Raw genomic sequence first — 19,845 nt, 5'->3', positions numbered from 1 at the left:
TCAGATACATAATAACTGTATATACCTGAGGATGCAGTTGTGTGTGTTAGTTTCCTAGTAGTGTGGTGGTGAGCCAGTTCTTATACATTATCTTCTGTCAAGATTGTCAGCTCAGTGTGTGCTGCACTTCTTTCACCATGTACAATGAATAGTAGCTGGGTACAAAAAATGACCATCAACCCATACAGTGTTTTGGTAAATGAATACTTTATTCATGTGTAATCTCAAGACACTGCCCACAAAGTTGTCAAAATTACAATATATTCCACTGGAACAACTGTGCATGTACTGACTATCAAAATAAATGATTTCAAATTGTTAATGCACATAATGTAAGGCAAGTCTGTTACCTTCAAATCTGTTAGTCAACAGAACCCTTACATATAGATAGAACTCTGCCACAAAGACAGAACTCAAGACCCACTTGCCTTAGCTACAGATGATCCTGTACTTCACAGACAGAACACTTGTATATGTATAGAGGTTTACCCCACAGACAGACCCCTTTCTTTAATCAACAGACAGAATCCTCACACACAGACATAACTCTAAAACAAGCATTGTCGGTAAGGTGACATCATTCCCTGTCGCATATTATCAACTCAAACTAAAAAGAAATGAAAGGGAAGGTTGTATTTTAAGATGAAGTAAAATGTCAACAAAAACATTACTCTCAAACTCTCTTGATATCTTGCACTGTAGTTGTTCAAACACAAAAATATTCTGAAAAGTCACTTAGACCTTGACCAGTGTACAAAACTCTTAAACAAGAGTCATCAGAAGATAACATATCCCCCTGGCCCTCACATATCTGAAAGGACAAATCATCTGACAGTTACTTGATGTTCTTCTAGACTAATTTTGAATCATTTCCATAGATTTGCTGACAGATATTAGGAAGTTTTTGGGTTCTGCTCCAGAAACGAAGCACACCTCTCACTTTTGAGAAATGTTTCCATGGAAAAGGAGAAAATAACAAATTGCAAAAACCTGTAAATAGCAAAAGGCACCACTTTTGGGTCTGCCACACATATCTGGCAAGTTTTGCTGACAGATATTAGTAAGTTTTAGAGTTGTGATGCGGAAACAAAAAACACGTCTCACTTTTTGGAAACCAGGAAAGTAATAAATCACAAAAACCTGTAGATACCAAAAGGCACCACTTTAGGATCTGATCACTATATCTGCCAAGTTAGACATACTACCACTGAGACTGAAGTCTTACTGACAGATAGAACCCATCCTTATAGATAGAACATAGACTCAGATAAAGATAGAATTTAATGCACTGAGGAGTTTACAGTTAAATGCACAAGAAAAAGTTAAAGATAACAATCAAGCACATCCAAAAAGGGCATTCTGAATGATGAAGACACTTTCTTATGGTGATGCAGGATCTCATTACAGCTGCTGCAGTTCCATATCTTCTCTACTTCCCAAGCCTCAGTTGACACACATTTCACCTTGATGTGACAAACTTATGTTGAAGCTCTGTTATGCTGACTGATGTCTGTCCCTTCTCATCATAGTCATACCACTCCTGTAACACGGAAACCCAGCAAATCATATCACTACTGTAACATAGAGACCTATCAAGTCATACCATTGCTGTAACATAGAAACCCATCAAATCATACCACTCCTATAACACAGAAACCCATCAAGTCATACCACTCCTGTAACAGACACACATCATACCACACCTGTAACATAGAGACCCATCAAGTATTACCACTCCTGTAACACGGAGACCCATCAAGTCATACTACTCCTGTAGCGTAGAAACCCATAAAATCATACCACTCCTGTAACATAGAGACACATCAAGTCATACCACTCCTGTACAGAGATCCATCAAGTCATACCGCTCCTGTAACACAGAAACACATCAAATCATACTACTCCTGTAACCACGACAAATTAAGTCATACAACTCCTGTAACACAGAGACCCATCAAATCATACCACTAGTGTAACCGGGACCCATCAAGTCATACCACTCCTGTAAAACAGAGACCCATCAAGTCATACCACCCCTGTAACATGGAGACCCATCAAATCACACCACTCCTGTAACACAGAGATCCATCACTTCATACCACTCCTGTAACACAGAGACCCATCAAGTCATACCACTCCTGTAACAGAGAGACCTATCATGTCATACCACTCCTGTAACATAGAGGTACATGAAGTTATAGTACTGTAACAAAGATGACACATCAAGTCATACCACGATTGTGACATTGAGACACATCAAGTCATACCAATCCTCTAAACATTAGGAAACACACCAAGTCATACCACTCCTATAAACATTGGGACACACCAAGTTATACCACTCATGTATCATGGGGACACATATGATATTTGAAAAAAAATACAAAAACAACATGGACAATTTATGCATGGATTAGAAATAAAGTCAGTGTTCTGGACTCAGTTTTGAAGCAGCGCATGAATAATGACACAACTTGTATATTGTGTGAGTAAATTAGAACTATATTTAATCACAACTGTTTACGCAAAGTCTTAATTTGATATAACACTCCTGTAACAGAGACTCATTACTCAAGACACAAATTGCCATAGCTCCAAGGCTATCTGAGAACACTGCTGAACTCACCATCTTTACCCTCCCTCTCTCCAGTTGAGGTCTATGAATGCTGCTGAACTCGCCATCTCTCTCTTTCCTTTTCCATACACTACCCTATTGATGATTGAGAACACTGGTGAACTCACCGTTTTCCCCTCCCTCTTCCCAGCTGATGTCTGAGAACACTGCTGAACTCACCACCTTTACTCTCCCTCTCCATCCCCTCTTCAGTTGAGATCTGAGAACACTGCTGAACTCTGATACTTTACTCTCCCTCTCCATCCCCTCCCCAGTTCATGTCTGAGAACACTGCTGAACTCTGATACTTTACTCTCCCTCTCCCTCCCCTCCCCAGTTCATGTCTGAGAACACTGCTGAACTCTCCAATTTCCCCTCCCTCTCCCTCCCCTCCCCACTTGATGTCTGAGAACACTGCTGAACTTTCCATCTTTACTCTCCCTCTCCATCCCCTCCCCACTTGATGTCTGAGAACACTGCTGAACTTTCCATTTTTACTCTCCCTCTCCATTCCCTCCCCAGTTCATGTCTGAGAACACTGCTGAACTCTCCATCTTCCCCTCCCTCTCCATCCCCTCCCCAGTTCATGTCTGAGAACACTACTGAACTCACCTTCTTTACTCTCCCTCTCCATCCGCCTCCTCAGTTGATGTCTGAGAACACTGCTGAACTCTGATACTTTACTCTCCCTCTCCATCCCCTCCCCACTTGATGTCTGAGAACACTGCTGAACTCTCCATCTTTACTCTTCCTCTCCCTCCCCTCCCCAGCTGATGTCTGAGAACACTGCTGAACTCTCCATCTTTACTCTCCCTCTCCATCCCCTCCCCAGTTCATGTCTGAGAACACTGTTGAACTCTCCATCTTCCCCTCCCTCTCCATCCCCTCCCCACTTGATGTCTGAGAACACTGCTGAACTCTCCATCTTTACTCTCCCTCTCCATCCCCTCCCCAGTTCATGTCTGAGAACACTGCTGAACTTTCCATCTTTACTCTCCCTCTCCATTACCTCCCCACTTGATGTCTGAGAACACTGCTGAACTTTCCATCTTTACTCTCCCTCTCCATCCCCTCCCCAGTTGATGTCTGAGAACACTGCTGAACTCACCACCTTTACTCTCCCTCTCCATCCCCTCCTCAGTTGAGATCTGAGAACACTGCTGAACTCTGATACTTTACTCTCCCTCTCCCTCCCCTCCCCAGCTGATGTCTGAGAACACTGCTGAACTCTCCATCTTTACTCTCCCTCTCCATCCCCTCCCCAGTTCATGTCTGAGAACACTGTTGAACTCTCCATCTTCCCCTCCCTCTCCACCCCCTCCCCACTTGATGTCTGAGAACACTGCTGAACTCTCCATCTTTACTCTCCCTCTCCATCCCCTCCCCAGTTCATGTCTGAGAACACTGCTGAACTCTCCATCTTTACTCTCCCTCTCCCTCCCCTCCCCAGCTGATTTCTGAGAACACTGCTGAACTCTCCATCTTTACTCTCCCTCTCCCTCCCCTCCCCTCCCCACTTGATGTCTGAGAACACTGTTGAACTCTCCATCTTCCCCTCCCTCTCCATCCCCTCCCCACTTGATGTCTGAGAACACTGCTGAACTCTCCATCTTTACTCTCCCTCTCCCTCCCCTCCCCACTTGATGTCTGAGAACACTGCTGAACTCTCCATCTTTACTCTCCCTCTCCATCCCCTCCCCAGTTCATGTCTGAGAACACTGTTGAACTCTCCATCTTCCCCTCCCTCTCCATCCCCTCCCCACTTGATGTCTGAGAACACTGCTGAACTCTCCATCTTTACTCTCCCTCTCCATTCCCTCCCCACTTGATGTCTGAGAACACTGCTGAACTCTCCATCTTTACTCTCCCTCTCCATCCCCTCCCCAGTTCATGTCTGAGAACACTGCTGAACTCACCACCTTTACTCTCCCTCTCCATCCCCTCCTCAGTTGAGATCTGAGAACACTGCTGAACTCTGATACTTTACTCTCCCTCTCCCTCCCCTCCCCAGTTCATGTCTGAGAACACTGCTGAACTCTCCATCTTTACTCTCCCTCTCCCTCCCCTCCCCAGCTGATGTCTGAGAACACTGCTGAACTCTCCATCTTTACTCTCCCTCTCCATCCCCTCCCCAGTTCATGTCTGAGAACACTGTTGAACTCTCCATCTTCCCCTCCCTCTCCATCCCCTCCCCAGTTCATGTCTGAGAACACTGCTGAACTCTCCATCTTTACTCTCCCTCTCCATCCCCTCCCCAGTTCATGTCTGAGAACACTGCTGAACTTTCCATCTTTACTCTCCCTCTCCATTACCTCCCCACTTGATGTCTGAGAACACTGCTGAACTTTCCACCTTTACTCTCCCTCTCCATCCCCTCCCCAGTTCATGTCTGAGAACACTGCTGAACTCACCACCTTTACTCTCCCTCTCCATCCCCTCCCCAGTTGAGATCTGAGAACACTGCTGAACTCTGATACTTTACTCTCCCTCTCCCTCCCCTCCCCAGTTCATGTCTGAGAACACTGCTGAACTCTCCATCTTTACTCTCCCTCTCCATTCCCTCCCCACTTGATGTCTGAGAACACTGCTGAACTTTCCATCTTTACTCTCCCTCTCCATCCCCTCCCCAGTTGATGTCTGAGAACACTGCTGAACTCACCACCTTTACTCTCCCTCTCCATCCCCTCCTCAGTTGAGATCTGAGAACACTGCTGAACTCTGATACTTTACTCTCCCTCTCCCTCCCCTCCCCAGTTCATGTCTGAGAACACTGCTGAACTCTTTCCTCCCCATCCCCTCCTATACTCACCTTGTCCCCTAAGTCAATGTCAGAAAATACTGTGCTAGTTTCTTCCCCTTCAACATTCCATCCAACCTGGAAGAAAACAGTATGAACTAATTGCAGACTTGTACCTAATATTCTGCTGAGAGAACATTCATAAACAAACCAGATAACTCAAATGTCTGAGCTTTTACCAAATCAAATACTTTATGATGATTTGAAAGACCAGTTTATAAAGCAGAACCTTGCCATTGTTGATGACCTTGTGAATAAAGGTGAAAACTTAACACAATCATACTTGCATACATCTTAAATCGTGTCGCATTGTAGCTATAGACTATAGCCCTTGAACAAAGGCTCACGCTTAGGTGGCTAATGCAAATTACCTGGCTGCATCTCTCACAGAGCCGTAGTGCAATGTTGTTTTAACAAGACCTTTTAGGTTAGACTCTGGCTAAGTGAGAGTGAACAGGCAAGACACTCTTGGTATTATGCAATTCATGTAATATCATGAACTTCTTAATAGATAATTGGTTATGTTGTCCACACTAGGGCAGACCGATGCAAGCACGATCTAAATGAATTCCTCCTTAAAACCTTCATAATGTAACTAATTAATTTGTTTCTTTATAGTAATAGGTGATTACCAAAACACATTCTCCATTGGATGGGTGACGTCATCCCAATATGCGCTGACGTCGCGCATACAACACAAATAATAAAAGTTGTTGTGGGTTAATGGTCATGAGCGTGGCAGTTCTTGGAGGGTCCCTAACTTAATATAACTATGACAGCGGAGTTAAATCAGGCGACAGCGGAGTTAAATCAGGCGACTACAGAGTAGAGACCAGAAGCAGCAGCATAAAGTATTGGCAAACAAAGTTGCAGCAGCAGCAAAATGATAGATAAAGAAATACTTCCGCTGAGAAGCAGGAATTTATTTAAATAGTCCCCACCACTGATAAGTGGAAGGAAAATAAGATCCAACTGAAAAGTAGGATCCCTAAATTTAGAACATTGTTATAATATGTTTAAGCCTCCAAGAATCCCGCAAAAGCACCTACGTGCCCAGCCCACAAACATGACCATTAACTGACCAGGTTGCTTCCCCACCATAGTTTGCCCTTTCCCAGGTACCTGTATCTAAGTAGATTTCAAAGCAGTCAGCACGGCACTTTCAATGTCTTTGACAAACGCTTGCACCCCACGTGGGGAAAGGGGAACGCCATCCCATGAAAACATGGAGCTGTCCGCACTTTCAATATCACGCCTTATTTGCACGCCCCCCGGCTCCCTCACACAGTTCCGGTTTTAACAGGATGATGTTTACCTTACAATGATACGCTTCGCAAATGCCATTGAGAAAGTGATGTAAACGGCGTGCGTATAATATATCACATCACTGGTAACCAAGCGACATGATTTGGTGGCATATCACAGAATGCGGAAGTAAACTCGAGAACACGGAAGTCAATGCGAAAGCCGGAGGAGAATGGTTTTGATAACCGCATTTAGTGTTAATCACTAAATGTAACTAAATGTTTAAAGGTCATATGCAACATAAAACACGATGATTACACGATGCCATTTAGAAAGTGGTCAAATGCAACATATGTCACACTTGGGATTTCACTTTCTTAGTAAAGTACAAATTCTAGTACTTTTTTGGTTGAGTCCCATCCAGGATTTGAGCTCGCACCCTCAGAGTCAGGGACCTAATCGCCAGCACACAAAGTCAGCCGTCTAGCCCGCACAGACACCACGACTTCCACAGAGAGAAAGCTAAATGTTTGGTTTATTGACACCTACATTGTCTGCTTGCCTGTCTGCTAGAGACAATATGCAACACACAGCTTCAATCACATCCTCGATACGTTCCAATAAGTCTCCACTATACCCTGGGCACATCTACATCTCTGCCTGATAAATTTATTACTTCCCTTGGCTGTCTCTTTATCCAACCAGGTGTCTACACTGGGAAGTTGAGCGCACCAATCACAACTCGCTTTCGATTTTTAAATTATCTAACCGATTAAACTTGTCAACACAAACCATGCAGAGGTTCTCTGTACGAGGTAGAACGCTTTCTTGCATATGTTGTTATAAAGTTTCAGACCGGTCAGTTTGTTTGTGTGATTTCCCTAAAATCTGAGTCACACTGCGATCAAACCTTCGCAGTTGCGACCGCTAAGTTTGTTGACACTGGCAAGCTCGGTGGCCTAACTGATTGACTACTGTGAGAATGCGGAGACAGCAAAGGGAGGTAATAAATTTATCGGGCATAGCTGTAGATGCATCCAGGGTATAGTGGAGATTTATTAGAACGTATACCCTGGAGATATCGAAGATGCTTCAATCATTGACCACATGCAATTTGAACTTAACACCTATCAGGCTATACACCATAAAGAAAATAAATTGATTTATGACTTGTGCACGCGAGTACTGTCTCTGCCACACTATGTAATTGGGTAGGTGTGATACTTGTACACTTGATGTTTTTATGTCTGTGGGTTGCAACATCCATTTTTCTTGGATGACTGGATCGGACGGAAACTGGTGCAAACTCTTGTCGGTTTCAAATCCTGCTTTGTACTTCGATGAATGACACTTTCCAGCCATGCAGCAGTTCACCATCTCTACTGAGGTGATTTTTGATTGGATCGAACGCAAATTTAGAGAACATGTATTTACAAAAACCCAACATCTCTATATACATTCTCTATGGATAACAACTTCTTCTAGTGTATATGATTTTGTTTGACAACGGTATATGAATGCATACTGAAACGATGCATCAAGTACAATAAAAGAAGTTGTTATCCATAAAGAATCTTACTTTCTTGTGACTCTCCATACTTCTAAAAAATCACACAGATCATCTTTCTGAACACACTATAAGCACTCAGCCTATCAGCACATGAACCAGCCAATCGGAAGCCGTCGTTACACTTGAGTGCACACCCACCCGCTATGACTGGGTTCGGTCTCCCAAGGGCTTCATTTGAAGGGAAGTAAGTACAAAATACTGCACTTTTGAATTGTACACTTATAATTTTGTTTATTTGTATAATTTACAAGCAGCAATGTATAGTATATGTCATGAATAAGTGATAATAGTGTTTTAATTATGTCTGATTTTTTGGTTGCATGTGACCTTTAGAGAGGCATATAAACTAGGGACTTGACCATTTTCATACCAGAGTCTGTCTTACCTTGAATCAGTCATTAATTAACAAAACATACGGCCTTGTTAAATTGGTGAGTCTTAACTGCCTTGACTCAGTCATCAATTAACAAGGGATTAGATCCTGTGGTGTACCACAGATAAACTGTAGTGCAAATGAGTGGCGCAGCATAGAGAAAATTACCAGTCTTCTTACATGAGAGCGAAGTGAGCAAAGGTTGGCAGTGTACTTCCCTCGCTTCGGTTCGAAAAATTTGTTTCTTGTCAAAATAAAATATTGCTACCATCAGAGGTATACACCAATTATTTCACTGGGTTGTGTCTCACAGTTTCAATTCCATGTTGAACAATTATTCACGTGAAATATTTTTTATTCAACATTTTAAGCGCAACTCGTGGTATATCAGACCATTCTTCGCCTCCATTATCCCCCTTCCGATTCCATGAAGTGAAGGAACAGGAAGGTATTATTCCATATGGAATGCTTACAGTTATCTCCCCTGCTTCCCTCGTTCATTACGCCACAAGTGTTTTTATGCAGAATAAATGTTACGAAAATTCTAACAATAGCTACGACATATAAGACAAATAAACTACAACAGGTTCATGATAAAATTAAACAACAGGGTATTTCTTTTTAATTTCTGCTTATTCTTGTTCCGTCACTCCATTCAACCGGAAACTGGCAGGGGTAATGGAGGCGAAGAACAATCTGAATACCATGAGTGGCACTTAAAATGTTGAATAAAACATATTTCACATAAGTAGTTATTAAACATGGGGGAGGAAATCTGAGAGCACAACCAAATGAGGAAATGGGAGTCTAAATTTGACTGTGGCGATATTTCATCTTGACATGAAAAATATTTTTTGATCCGAAGCAAAGGTAGTACGTTGCCAACCTTTGCTCACTTCACTCACACATTAGAAGACTTGTCATATTCTCAACGCTGAGCAACCCCATTTGCGCTACAGTTTGCCTGTGGGTGTACAAAGAACAATCATTTACCATCACCCACCAGTTATCTCCCCTTGTGGACATTTCCAAACTTGGAAACTTTTGGAAATCTCATATTTCCATAATTGGAAATGTTTTGGAAACATCATCTTTCCAAAATTGTAAATGTCTTGGAAACATCATCTTTCCAAGACATTTACAAGCTTGTAAATGTAGTCTGTTTTTGCAGTGTAGCTTCATCCCCAGTTGTAGGTTGTCACTAAAGAGCATGCTTACCCTGGGTGGGATACATGTAAGCTCCACATCTACAGTCAAAGATCACCAAAGTGCATGCTTTCTCTAGGTAAGGAATCTGTAGGCTCCAGCCCAAGCAGTCAAGGGTCATCACAGGGCATGCTTACCCTCGGCGAGAAATCTGTAGGCTCCACCCCAAGCAGTCAAGGGTCATCACAGGGCATGCTTACCCTTGGTGAGTAATCTGTTGGCTCCACCCCTAGCAGTCAAGGGTCATCACAGGGCATGCTTACCCTAGGTGAGTAATCTGTAGGCTCCACCACTAGCAGTCAAGGGTCATCACAGGGCATGCTTACCCTAGGCGAGAAATCTGTAGGCTCCACACCCCGGCAGTCAAAGGTCACCACAGACTTGAACTTGCCAGCATCAGCTGCTGTGTATGAAGACAGTGTATCCTTCAGTATGTCTGGAAAAATCATGGAGAAGGATTTGGAAAACAGACACATCTCTGACATTCAATAACTGAACTGGTTCATCTGATATTTTATCTTGTAGCAGGATCATTTGCAACCATGTTAAAAATTGAACTCAAGTTACACAAATTTACTATTTCCAGATCTGTTTTTCATTTTCTTTGGTTTCAACATGTTAAGTACAGAGTCAGACCTTGCTCACTAAGCTTTTTGTGATCGTTTGTTTGTTGGTACCAGCTTAATGGCTGCAGTCTGTAAATAATTCAGTTTGGTCCAGAATATCCTGTGATCAACAGAATGAGCATAGAACCAGTGAGGATACTGTGATGCATGTCAACCAGGTCAGTCAGCCTGACCACCGAATTCTTGTTGCCTCTTGTTACAAACATTTGGTGCTCAAGACCAATGCTAACCTGGATCTTCACAAGTCTGTATATTAGCAGCACGTACCATTCGATATACATATAGATGAAAATGCAATGGCAGATGTATGTATTGTCATAAAAGTAGCACCGTAGCACATCTGGCTCCGACAAAATTAAAATAAGCTTAAACTGGAAACATGATAAACATTTTTCAAAAACTGTATCATCCCTAAAAATAAAGGTAGGCAAAGAACAGCACAGCAACTCTGTAATCTTGGTGGATGCTTTCTTGTTTCAAAAGGTTTTGAAAAAAATGCAATACTGCATTATCAGAGAATTTTTATGTACTTATCTTGCATTACATATTGCACACATTCTAAACGAAGTCCTGGAGTTGAATTAAGATTTTGTACCATATCCAATATTCTTTTGCCAAACTTCCATGACAGTTGGAAGACCAGTTGGAAGATGATTACTGTCATTATGACTTTTGTCCCTTGCATACTTCCCTAAGGACCGACGGTATAAAGGGAGGAAGACTTCTGTAATGAGATGGTCAATATGTAATGCAGGATAAGTATATAAAATACACATAATACTTTGATTATGGAATATTTTCAACATATCCTGTATTACAGATTCACCTTATCTATTGATGAAGCAGTCATATGTCATGGCATTATGTAAAGTGCTCCAGTAGGCTCTGCTACTCCTCTGCCGAGGGCACCTGCAACAGTAGCACATGTGAATAACTATACAAAACTTTCAGTTCTATCTATAACAAGGATAATCATCAGGTAGGTAAGTTGGGAAGATCTTGGCTTCGTGGTGTGTCACAACTGCTCTCTGGTAAACTTCTTGCTGAACTTCCCCTTCGAAAACCCAGAACAGCTTCCAGAACCATACCAGGTTCAAAGGCAGGCACCACAATCCTCCCTTTCTCATCTTTACTTATCTCTCTTACTGATGTCTGAGGCACCTTAGGAGTAAAGATTGTGGCATGTGTGTCCTCAATCCTCTCCACCTATTGGTAAGACATTGTTGAAGAGAGTTCATGTCAACATTGCATGAAATGAAGTGCGTGATCCTGACTGTTTCACCTCCAAAGACAGTATACAGACTGTAAGCGCAGTTTGTCATGTGCAGGGTGTTTACTTAAATGTGTGTTGATTGCTATAAAGGATGGTGCAGGTGTTTGGTTAATCTTGTCATCTAACTATAGCGACGACTCCCTGAAGACTCCAACATCCTGGAATGATAGGCAGGAGAAGGGGATTTCCCCCTGTACCCAGGGACGTGTAACTGACCTTTCTTGGAGTTTCTTGGAGGTGCTGGAGATGGATCACAAAAAGCATTCCTATGACCACCTGACTGTGGGGATGTAGTGACAGCATCTGGTAGGACAGCAGAGACACCTGACTGGGGGGATGTAGTGACAGCATCTGGTAGGACAGCAGAGACACCTGACTGGGGGGATGTAGTGACAGCATCTGGTAGGACAGCAGACACACCTGGCAGGTGAGTGGTAGGTTTGTATCCTACTAAAATGGAAGGCAGGGTGTGAAATTTGTCTGAGATCAAGTGCCTTCCTGGTGGTGAGATCTTCCTGGTGGAAGGACACCTTACACAGGCCACTGAACTTCAGAAATCAATGAAGGTGTCGCTGCTTGGAGTGCAGATGGCTTGATGGACTCTTAGGTCTGAGCGCAACTATCAGATTAATACAAAAGTCATCAAAAGATGACATATTCCCCCGGCCCCCACATACCTGAAAGGACAAATCATCTGACAGTTCCTTGATGTTTTGAAAGTCTGCATCGTTTCCATGGAAATCATGAAAAATATAAATGCCATATATCTGTAAACAGCAAAAGGCACCACTTCACAATCTGTCTCATTTATCTGCCAAGATCTGTTGAAAGATATCAAATGGTTTTCGAGTTGTGCTCCATAAAGGATGTCCATCCTTCCCTTGTGAGACTAAGTCCAAATTGTCTCCATGGAAACAAAGAAAAATAAAAGGAAGGGTCCTGCTCTAGAGAAAGATCTGTCACCATATGACTTAGTTCTAGTTTGTGGTATTTCAAGGAGAGACTCGTCTTGAGAGGAATGATGTAGTTGGGTGATATGGTGTCAGGAGATTTGACTAATAGCTAGTCTCTGAAATGAACATATTTTTCTGAAAAAACGTCCATAGTGAAAAAAAATCATATAATGAAATGGAGCCCTGAGCCCTTTCTTCATTAGAAGCTATGGAAATCTAGACTTGCCACATTTTCTAGACTTGCGTGGGCTTTCTTGGATATTTATACTTCAGGGTCTGTACGACAGACTATCAGGAGATCTGAGAGGTATTTTGGCGCTAGACCGTTTAAGCACTTGTAAACATGAAGGATGTTATAGTCGATTCTGAAGCGGACTGGAAGCCAGTGTAGGGTTTTGAGGGCAGGAGAGATGTGATCAGTCTTGTTAATTTGACAGATCAATCTGTAAATATCAAAAGATATGTTAGGGGATGTTTGATATATCTGCCAATTTTTATTGAAAAATATTGAACAATTTTAGAGTTATGAGCCAGAAGCAAATGATTACAGGTAGACGGACATGGCATATCCCCTTACATTAAATGCCAGGGGGGATAAGAAGGTGATGAAGTAAGAAAGAAATGGGCAGACATCCTGCGATGAGCGACTTGAATTTCAGAGGACTATTTTAAGATTTGTGTGGAAGTCTGTGGAAGGGATGAACCTTCATGAGAGGAAGACAGTTTGACAGACCTAACAGAGTGGGGATCCTTAGCTTGCAGGTATCTGGAAGTGTGGTGGCAGAATGAATTAGATGGTTACTGTGCGCTAGCAATTAGGATTCTGAGGGGTGGGCTTTTAGAAAATTCTGTAAGTTATCATCTTTCACATCCTTTATGTAGAAACAGAGAAGAGAACAATGACACACAAGTGGCATGTCTGGAGACATCTAGTGTCAATTTATGTTGGGTACTGAGGATGCTACTAGACTGTCATGTATTTCCAACTAGGACTTTCAGAGTAAGAGCAATGTACAGTATGTAATGCAGGTCAAACAAAAAATTGTTAAGATTATCTTAATAAAAATGATATGCTTAATAGAAATCCATTCATTCATAAAGATACTGAAATTACCATTAGAAGATGAAAGCACAAAATTTAAACAGGAATAATGCTATTTCCTCATAACAAAGTGGGTACCTGTGAACATGTGGGTTAGAATTGGTCATTAGTAATCCTTGCTTGTTGTAACATGTGACTAACTGAATTTGGTGGTCAGACTCACTGACTTGGTTGAAACATGTCACGGTATACCAATTGCATTCGACGATGCTCAGGCTGTTGATCACTGGATTGTTAGGTCCAGACTTGATTTTGTACAGACCACAGCTGGAACATTGGTGAGTGCGGCTATAAACAACAACCAAACTAAACCATAATACATACATTGATTAGAACCATGATTCCCTACCAAACTGCATGACCATGATGGAGTCTGAGCAGAACACACACAACTGGATAATAACTTTTGAATATTGTGTGCCTACATTGTATCACTGAAGGTTTATTGAACATGTGATACCAAACTGGGTCAATACAATTTTGTGATAAACACCACTAATGTGCCCTTTAAATTGTAACAAGTCATTATTTTACCTCACACCTAAATGTCATTTTCTGATTGGCTGAACGCTCTTCTGTTATTTTCAATGTACCCTACTTACACGTGGGGTACATTGCAATATACCCCCTGCCAAGAGCATATTTTGTTGTAGTAACTTTTTTTTATCTCAAATAACATTAAAAGACGCATGATGCACAGAAATTGCTGATGTTTTGTGAATAGAAATTGATGGAAGGGAGATAACTCTGTTTTATTTGCGTCATCCTAAAGAAACATTTGACTCCCTTTCCAATAAATAAATTTTGACAAAACGTTTAAATGTAGTCCCATGTGAATATTAAGATAGGGAATTACTACGCAGCGACTCTCCTATAGCAATACCTGCGTTTTATACCTGCAGGGAAAAAACAGCAAGATGCAAGTTTCGGATCGTTTGATTCACACAAGTTGGCTGAAGTGTTCAATCCAATGCCCATGCTTCAAACAGTTCAAAACTTTGAGGTGTTCGGTAAGATAAAGACGTTGTTCACTTATGCATCAGGGAGCATGGGTTGATGTACCCTAGATTTTTGTTTATGTTCCACTTGCCCTTCGGGCTCAGGGAACATAAACAAACATCAAGGGTACTCAACCCATGCCCCCATCCTGACCAGTGACTAACTTATATTGTCCATTGTCTAGCGAGTAGAGACAGTAATTTCCTTGGATATTTTGTTGTAAACTAAGTCAGCGAAAACGAGCAGTCACATTTCTTCAAAACAAGCAGGGACTCAATAACCATCACATTTCATACCTCAGACCACTTGCATGAAACAATTTATAAGTTTAAGTATGTCCAGCACTGACAATGTGTTTGAAGGAAACAGTAGACATTGCCAGTAGAAACTGAAAGTAAAACTTGATGTTGTGCCATAACAAAACATACCATTTATACAGAATATCTACTGGTTATCATAACCTTTGAAAGAATACAAACAACAACTGTAGATTTCTGTGAACTTGCCCTTGCTCATTCCGTGTGGTCAGCTGAAAACTAGGTGTGTAAACTTGATCAGCAGAACCAACAAGAGAGATAAAGTAGACGCACGTGTTGCCTGCTGTACTGATGATCACATTCACAACCATAATGAGGGTCTACTGCTGTAAGACCTGCCTGGATGTTTGTCTGTCATGAGAACTACACTTACAGCAGATGTACTTGGACAAGAGATTGATGCAGGTGTTGAATTTGTGCCACAAGGAGGGACTAAAGGTAATGAAGCTGCTCTGTATATTTCTGCAGACACAATACATAAAAAAGTAGTCATAAACTTACCTATGGAATTTTCTCTCTTGCATAACTTGCACCTGAGGACAACACTTGCTGATCCTCTGCCTCCAGTGAGAGGGGAGCTATCCTAGAACATGGACAAGTAGTTTCCAGCTAATGGCTTGCTTCACCCGCTTCATTACTCCCTTTATCACAATCTGTGTTGAAATGTCACTGAACAAAAACAAATGACCAGCAAGGGCTGTCTCAAGAAATAAAACATTAGTCATGACTGGTTGATTCTGTCATGGAAATCTAAACAGAATAACATCGATATTGTTGATATTTGTTTGCTGTAATCTGAGATGATGTTTGGATCTCTCTGTACTGGATAGATTTGCAAAATGTTTTCCCTTAGGAAAAACATACAAACAGAAAGTAGATATCAAGGAATTCACGAGACAACAGAAAACATATCATTTCTGTATTGTCAGCATTTTGGCTATACTCACTGTCAAGGTGAGGTAGACAAAGTCAGCTGTCTCTTCCCCACAGTTCAGACATCTTAACTGAAGGACAAACAAGAAAACTGGTTACTGCATGTTTACATCATCAAGTAAGAGTAAACCATTTTAATATATCTTGTATATACTCTGTATCAGGCATCCCAGAATACAGTGTATTCTAACCTGTGTTCGGAATATATGCTGGCCTGATAGTAATTGGGCTAGTGGCATTGTGAACATTCTCATCAATACATTTGTAATTCTTCAAACAATATACTCTTTTCAGCTGTCATATACTGTCAAAGTAAGTTGCAATCATATTCAATAGTTTGTCAGGTTCAAAGCAGTAAACAGGATTTTTCCTCTTCCCAGATTATGACTTGTGCACCTGAGCAATCATCATTAACAATGCATGTTACAGTGTGAGAAAGACCACACACACAACACAAGCAAATAGTACTAAGGAGCTGATCAGCTTCCTCGCTGGCTACCATACTGATAAACTTAGGATTACATAACAAATGTGGCTGAGAAGTAGAGCTTGCACACTATAATGAGGGCTTGCAATATAACCTGTCAACAAACACTTGTGGGTAGTCAGCTTCACAAGATAATTCATACATGAACTATACCAACATAACTATGAACTTCAGAACTATAGCAATGTTTTCGTGTATATAAAGCAAAGTGAAAAGAGAGTATTGTAAGGTTTTACAGAACTTGTTGCCACGAAAAAGCAAGAAATATTTTATTCTGAAATCCAAACGTACCAAAAGTCACCACTATCCCACCAGACAAATTCTGCTCCAGAAAAAAACACAAGCACCAATTTCAGTCAAAGTCATATTTGTTGTCATGGAAACCACAGAATATAAAATTCACAAGCCCCATCTAGGATTCATGGTGAACATAGCAAACATGTATAGGATATTTGATAAAGTTCAAGTTTGGGATACCTGCTTCGGACAAAAATGTATAGTTTGGAAGATCTGCTCTGGACAATGTGGCATCCTCATCATGTCATTGTCCAAGCCTAAGCCATGTTTCGATGGAAACCGCAAAAATAAAAGTCATATCTGGATATTAACCTAAATAAAGCACCTCTACAGACAATGCTTGACATGTGCACCCAGTTTGGTTAAGCAATCACGAATAGTTTAGGAAATATGCTTCAAATGGCAGAATGGCTGAGGCACAAATGGACAAACGGAACCCGTTTCTATATCCCCCACAAATTTTATTACATGAGTGTTATGTTTTGATACACATCCTTGTACTGTTGTCAAGCAGTAATGTTTACCCATGACATCCCTGCTTGACACATGATCTGTATCAAAATGTTGCTCTCACAAAATGAAAAATTTGTGGAAAATGGAAAATGATGCCCCTAAAAATTGTTATTATTGCATTTCATCGTTTCCATGAATTTATATTTCTTACTGTCTACATGATTTGCAGTCAGTTCTTTTTCTGATAATGACTCCCCTCTGTCCTTGGTATTTCATAACCAGCATGTTTTCACCTTTGATTTAGAAACATTTGAGTCAGCAGAACAGCTGATCAACAATCCCACCACTGCCACAGGCAGCAACCTTCACTACCTCCATTACTGTTTAGTATGTCTCATAAAACGTTTTCATGGACTGATGCTATTTAACTGACCTTCTCATTCATACATTGTATGTTTTTCGACATGAACAACTTCTCCACCACCATCACTAATGACATATTTAGAATTTCACTTTCACTTTGAGTGAATTCATTGAAGTATGAAGTTGACAGGATGAAGAAGGGAATAATTTACTTGCCCCAAAGGAAAGATGACATGAGCAACATGACAAATATATTCAAATAATGCCATAATTATATGCAGATGTTCTGTCTCAGTAGGCTGGTCACAGTGACAGCACTTATTACATTTACAGTGATATCCCAAAATACAGGCTTCTGAAATGCATCAGCTGGGTTTTTTTGGTCAGTTTAAGTTGAAGATATTAATTAACACACGTCCTCTCATTTCAAGATAAAAGGGTCTGTCTCTACAAAAACAATGCATCTACATTTATTCATTCTTCGGAGTTCCGGGGAATTTCCCCAGCAATTTGCAAGTAGTCTATCAGTGTTTACTTCATTTACACAACTAAGTCTTATGATAAAAAATGTATGAACAACAAAATGTGTCATGTATATATATACACACATAGTTTAGCAGTCATGTGACAAGCCGGTCTTGAGCAAAACCTGTGTAACACGTAAACATTACTCTATATCCATGGTACACTACCATGTTAATGACATGAAAGCAGACTTGTTTTGAGGTTTCATCAAGGCATGCTGGACTGGCAAAATGATGCCCTTTAAAGTCAAATGGTGTTTGACAGAAACATTGGCTCTTTCCTAGCCCTATAAAACAGGCATCCGCAACAATAAAGCATGATATCTCCAGCGCATATGTTCCAATAAATCTCCACTATACCCTGGATGCATTTACGGGCATCTACAGTAATCTTATTACCTCCCTTTGCTGGCTCCGCATTCTCACAGCAGTCAATCAGCTAAGCTGCCGTCAGCGGTCGCAGAGACGAAGGTTTTTTCGCAATACAACTCAAATTTGGGGGAAATCATACAGACAAACTGACAGGGCCTAAACTTATATGTATATATATATATATGGGATCAGTGCAGCCTTTCTTTCTTCTTCTGCCTCAGTGGTGAATATATCCTATAGTGGCTTTATCCAAATTATTCTGATGTTTGATCAAGAGTGGTCCCCAACCCTGAGGATCGTGAAAATGTGCTTTATCGCAAAGGGTTACAGTTAAGTCAAATGATCTCAAACATGAGATATATCAGAGAGTGGAACCCAGGGACAATGCTGAATATGTGTCTAACCTACCTTCACCCTAATACTTCTAACTTACCCAAATGATTGGAACAGGGCGATACCTAAACGGTTGGGCAAGAGTTCCACCCATACCCCCCACCCCATCAAAAACCAAAATTACAAGCTGACATGAATACCTCACAAAAAATATACATCCAATAAACTAGAACAGGTATAAAAAAAAAATAAATAAAATCAATGAAAATATTTCAGTGTTGGAATATTACACCGAGAAGGACTCCTCTGAAGCAAATTTACTGTGTACAAAGAGGGGGATGCAGGTGGAACTCTTTCCAGGGTTTGAGCTAACATGTACATGTGCTAACACTCATCACTCATATGCTCACGAAAACTGTAAACGTCAACAATGTTACCTTCAAATACCACCGGAAATCCTCGTCTACGGCTTTCAAGTTGGTGACATTTTCCAGCTGAGCACTAAGCTGGAGGGAAATTTTCTGTTGAAGAAGAGTTTAAAATATGAAAGTTTGGAAACTTAATTTAAGTAAATTAAAGGAATATGGCTGTGAACTATGAGTGTTTGTATGACTTACCACCATTTTGAATATACGATAAGGGGAGACAACTGAACATGTGTTGTCACAAAGAGTAATATTCTAGTTCTAACATCAGGACAAGATTCTGCAGCAAAAATCTGGTTCAAACGTTTAAACGGTTTAGAAGGATATGTTGGGTTTTTCATTATTGGCACACTTACTTGAACTGCTCATATAATTGGCTCAATAACAATGAAATCAGTGACCGTATATGGTCTCATGAGTGACTGAGTGACTTTAGTTTTACACCGCACTCAGCAATATTCCAGCTATATGGTGGCGGTCTGTAAATAATCGAGTCTGAAACAGACAATCCAGTGATCAACAACATGAGCATCGATCTGCGCATTTGGGAACCGATGACATGTGTCAACCAAGTCAGCGAGTC

The 19,845-nt window shown here is 41.1% G+C and overlaps 1 protein-coding gene across 1 annotated transcript; it reads right to left on the bottom strand.

Annotated features, from left to right (window-relative positions):
- Nucleotides 1-190: 190 nt before the first annotated feature.
- On the bottom strand, nucleotides 191-19,490 carry LOC137291500 (UPF0587 protein v1g245604-like). The gene is made up of 7 exons (XM_067822862.1): nucleotides 19,455-19,490; nucleotides 19,275-19,358; nucleotides 16,023-16,079; nucleotides 15,577-15,658; nucleotides 10,132-10,241; nucleotides 5,424-5,489; nucleotides 191-1,540 (listed from the first exon to the last, which is right to left on the bottom strand). Exons 1-7 carry the CDS (start codon nucleotides 19,458-19,460, stop codon nucleotides 1,460-1,462), a joined length of 486 nt encoding a protein of 161 aa, XP_067678963.1. The 5' UTR covers nucleotides 19,461-19,490; the 3' UTR covers nucleotides 191-1,459.
- Between the last annotated feature and the right edge of the window lie 355 nt (nucleotides 19,491-19,845).

This window comes from Haliotis asinina, chromosome 7, assembly GCF_037392515.1.
Source record: "Haliotis asinina isolate JCU_RB_2024 chromosome 7, JCU_Hal_asi_v2, whole genome shotgun sequence".
In the NCBI taxonomy this organism is placed as follows: domain Eukaryota; kingdom Metazoa; phylum Mollusca; class Gastropoda; order Lepetellida; family Haliotidae; genus Haliotis; species Haliotis asinina.
This window is presented reverse-complemented; position numbering and strand designations above follow the sequence as displayed.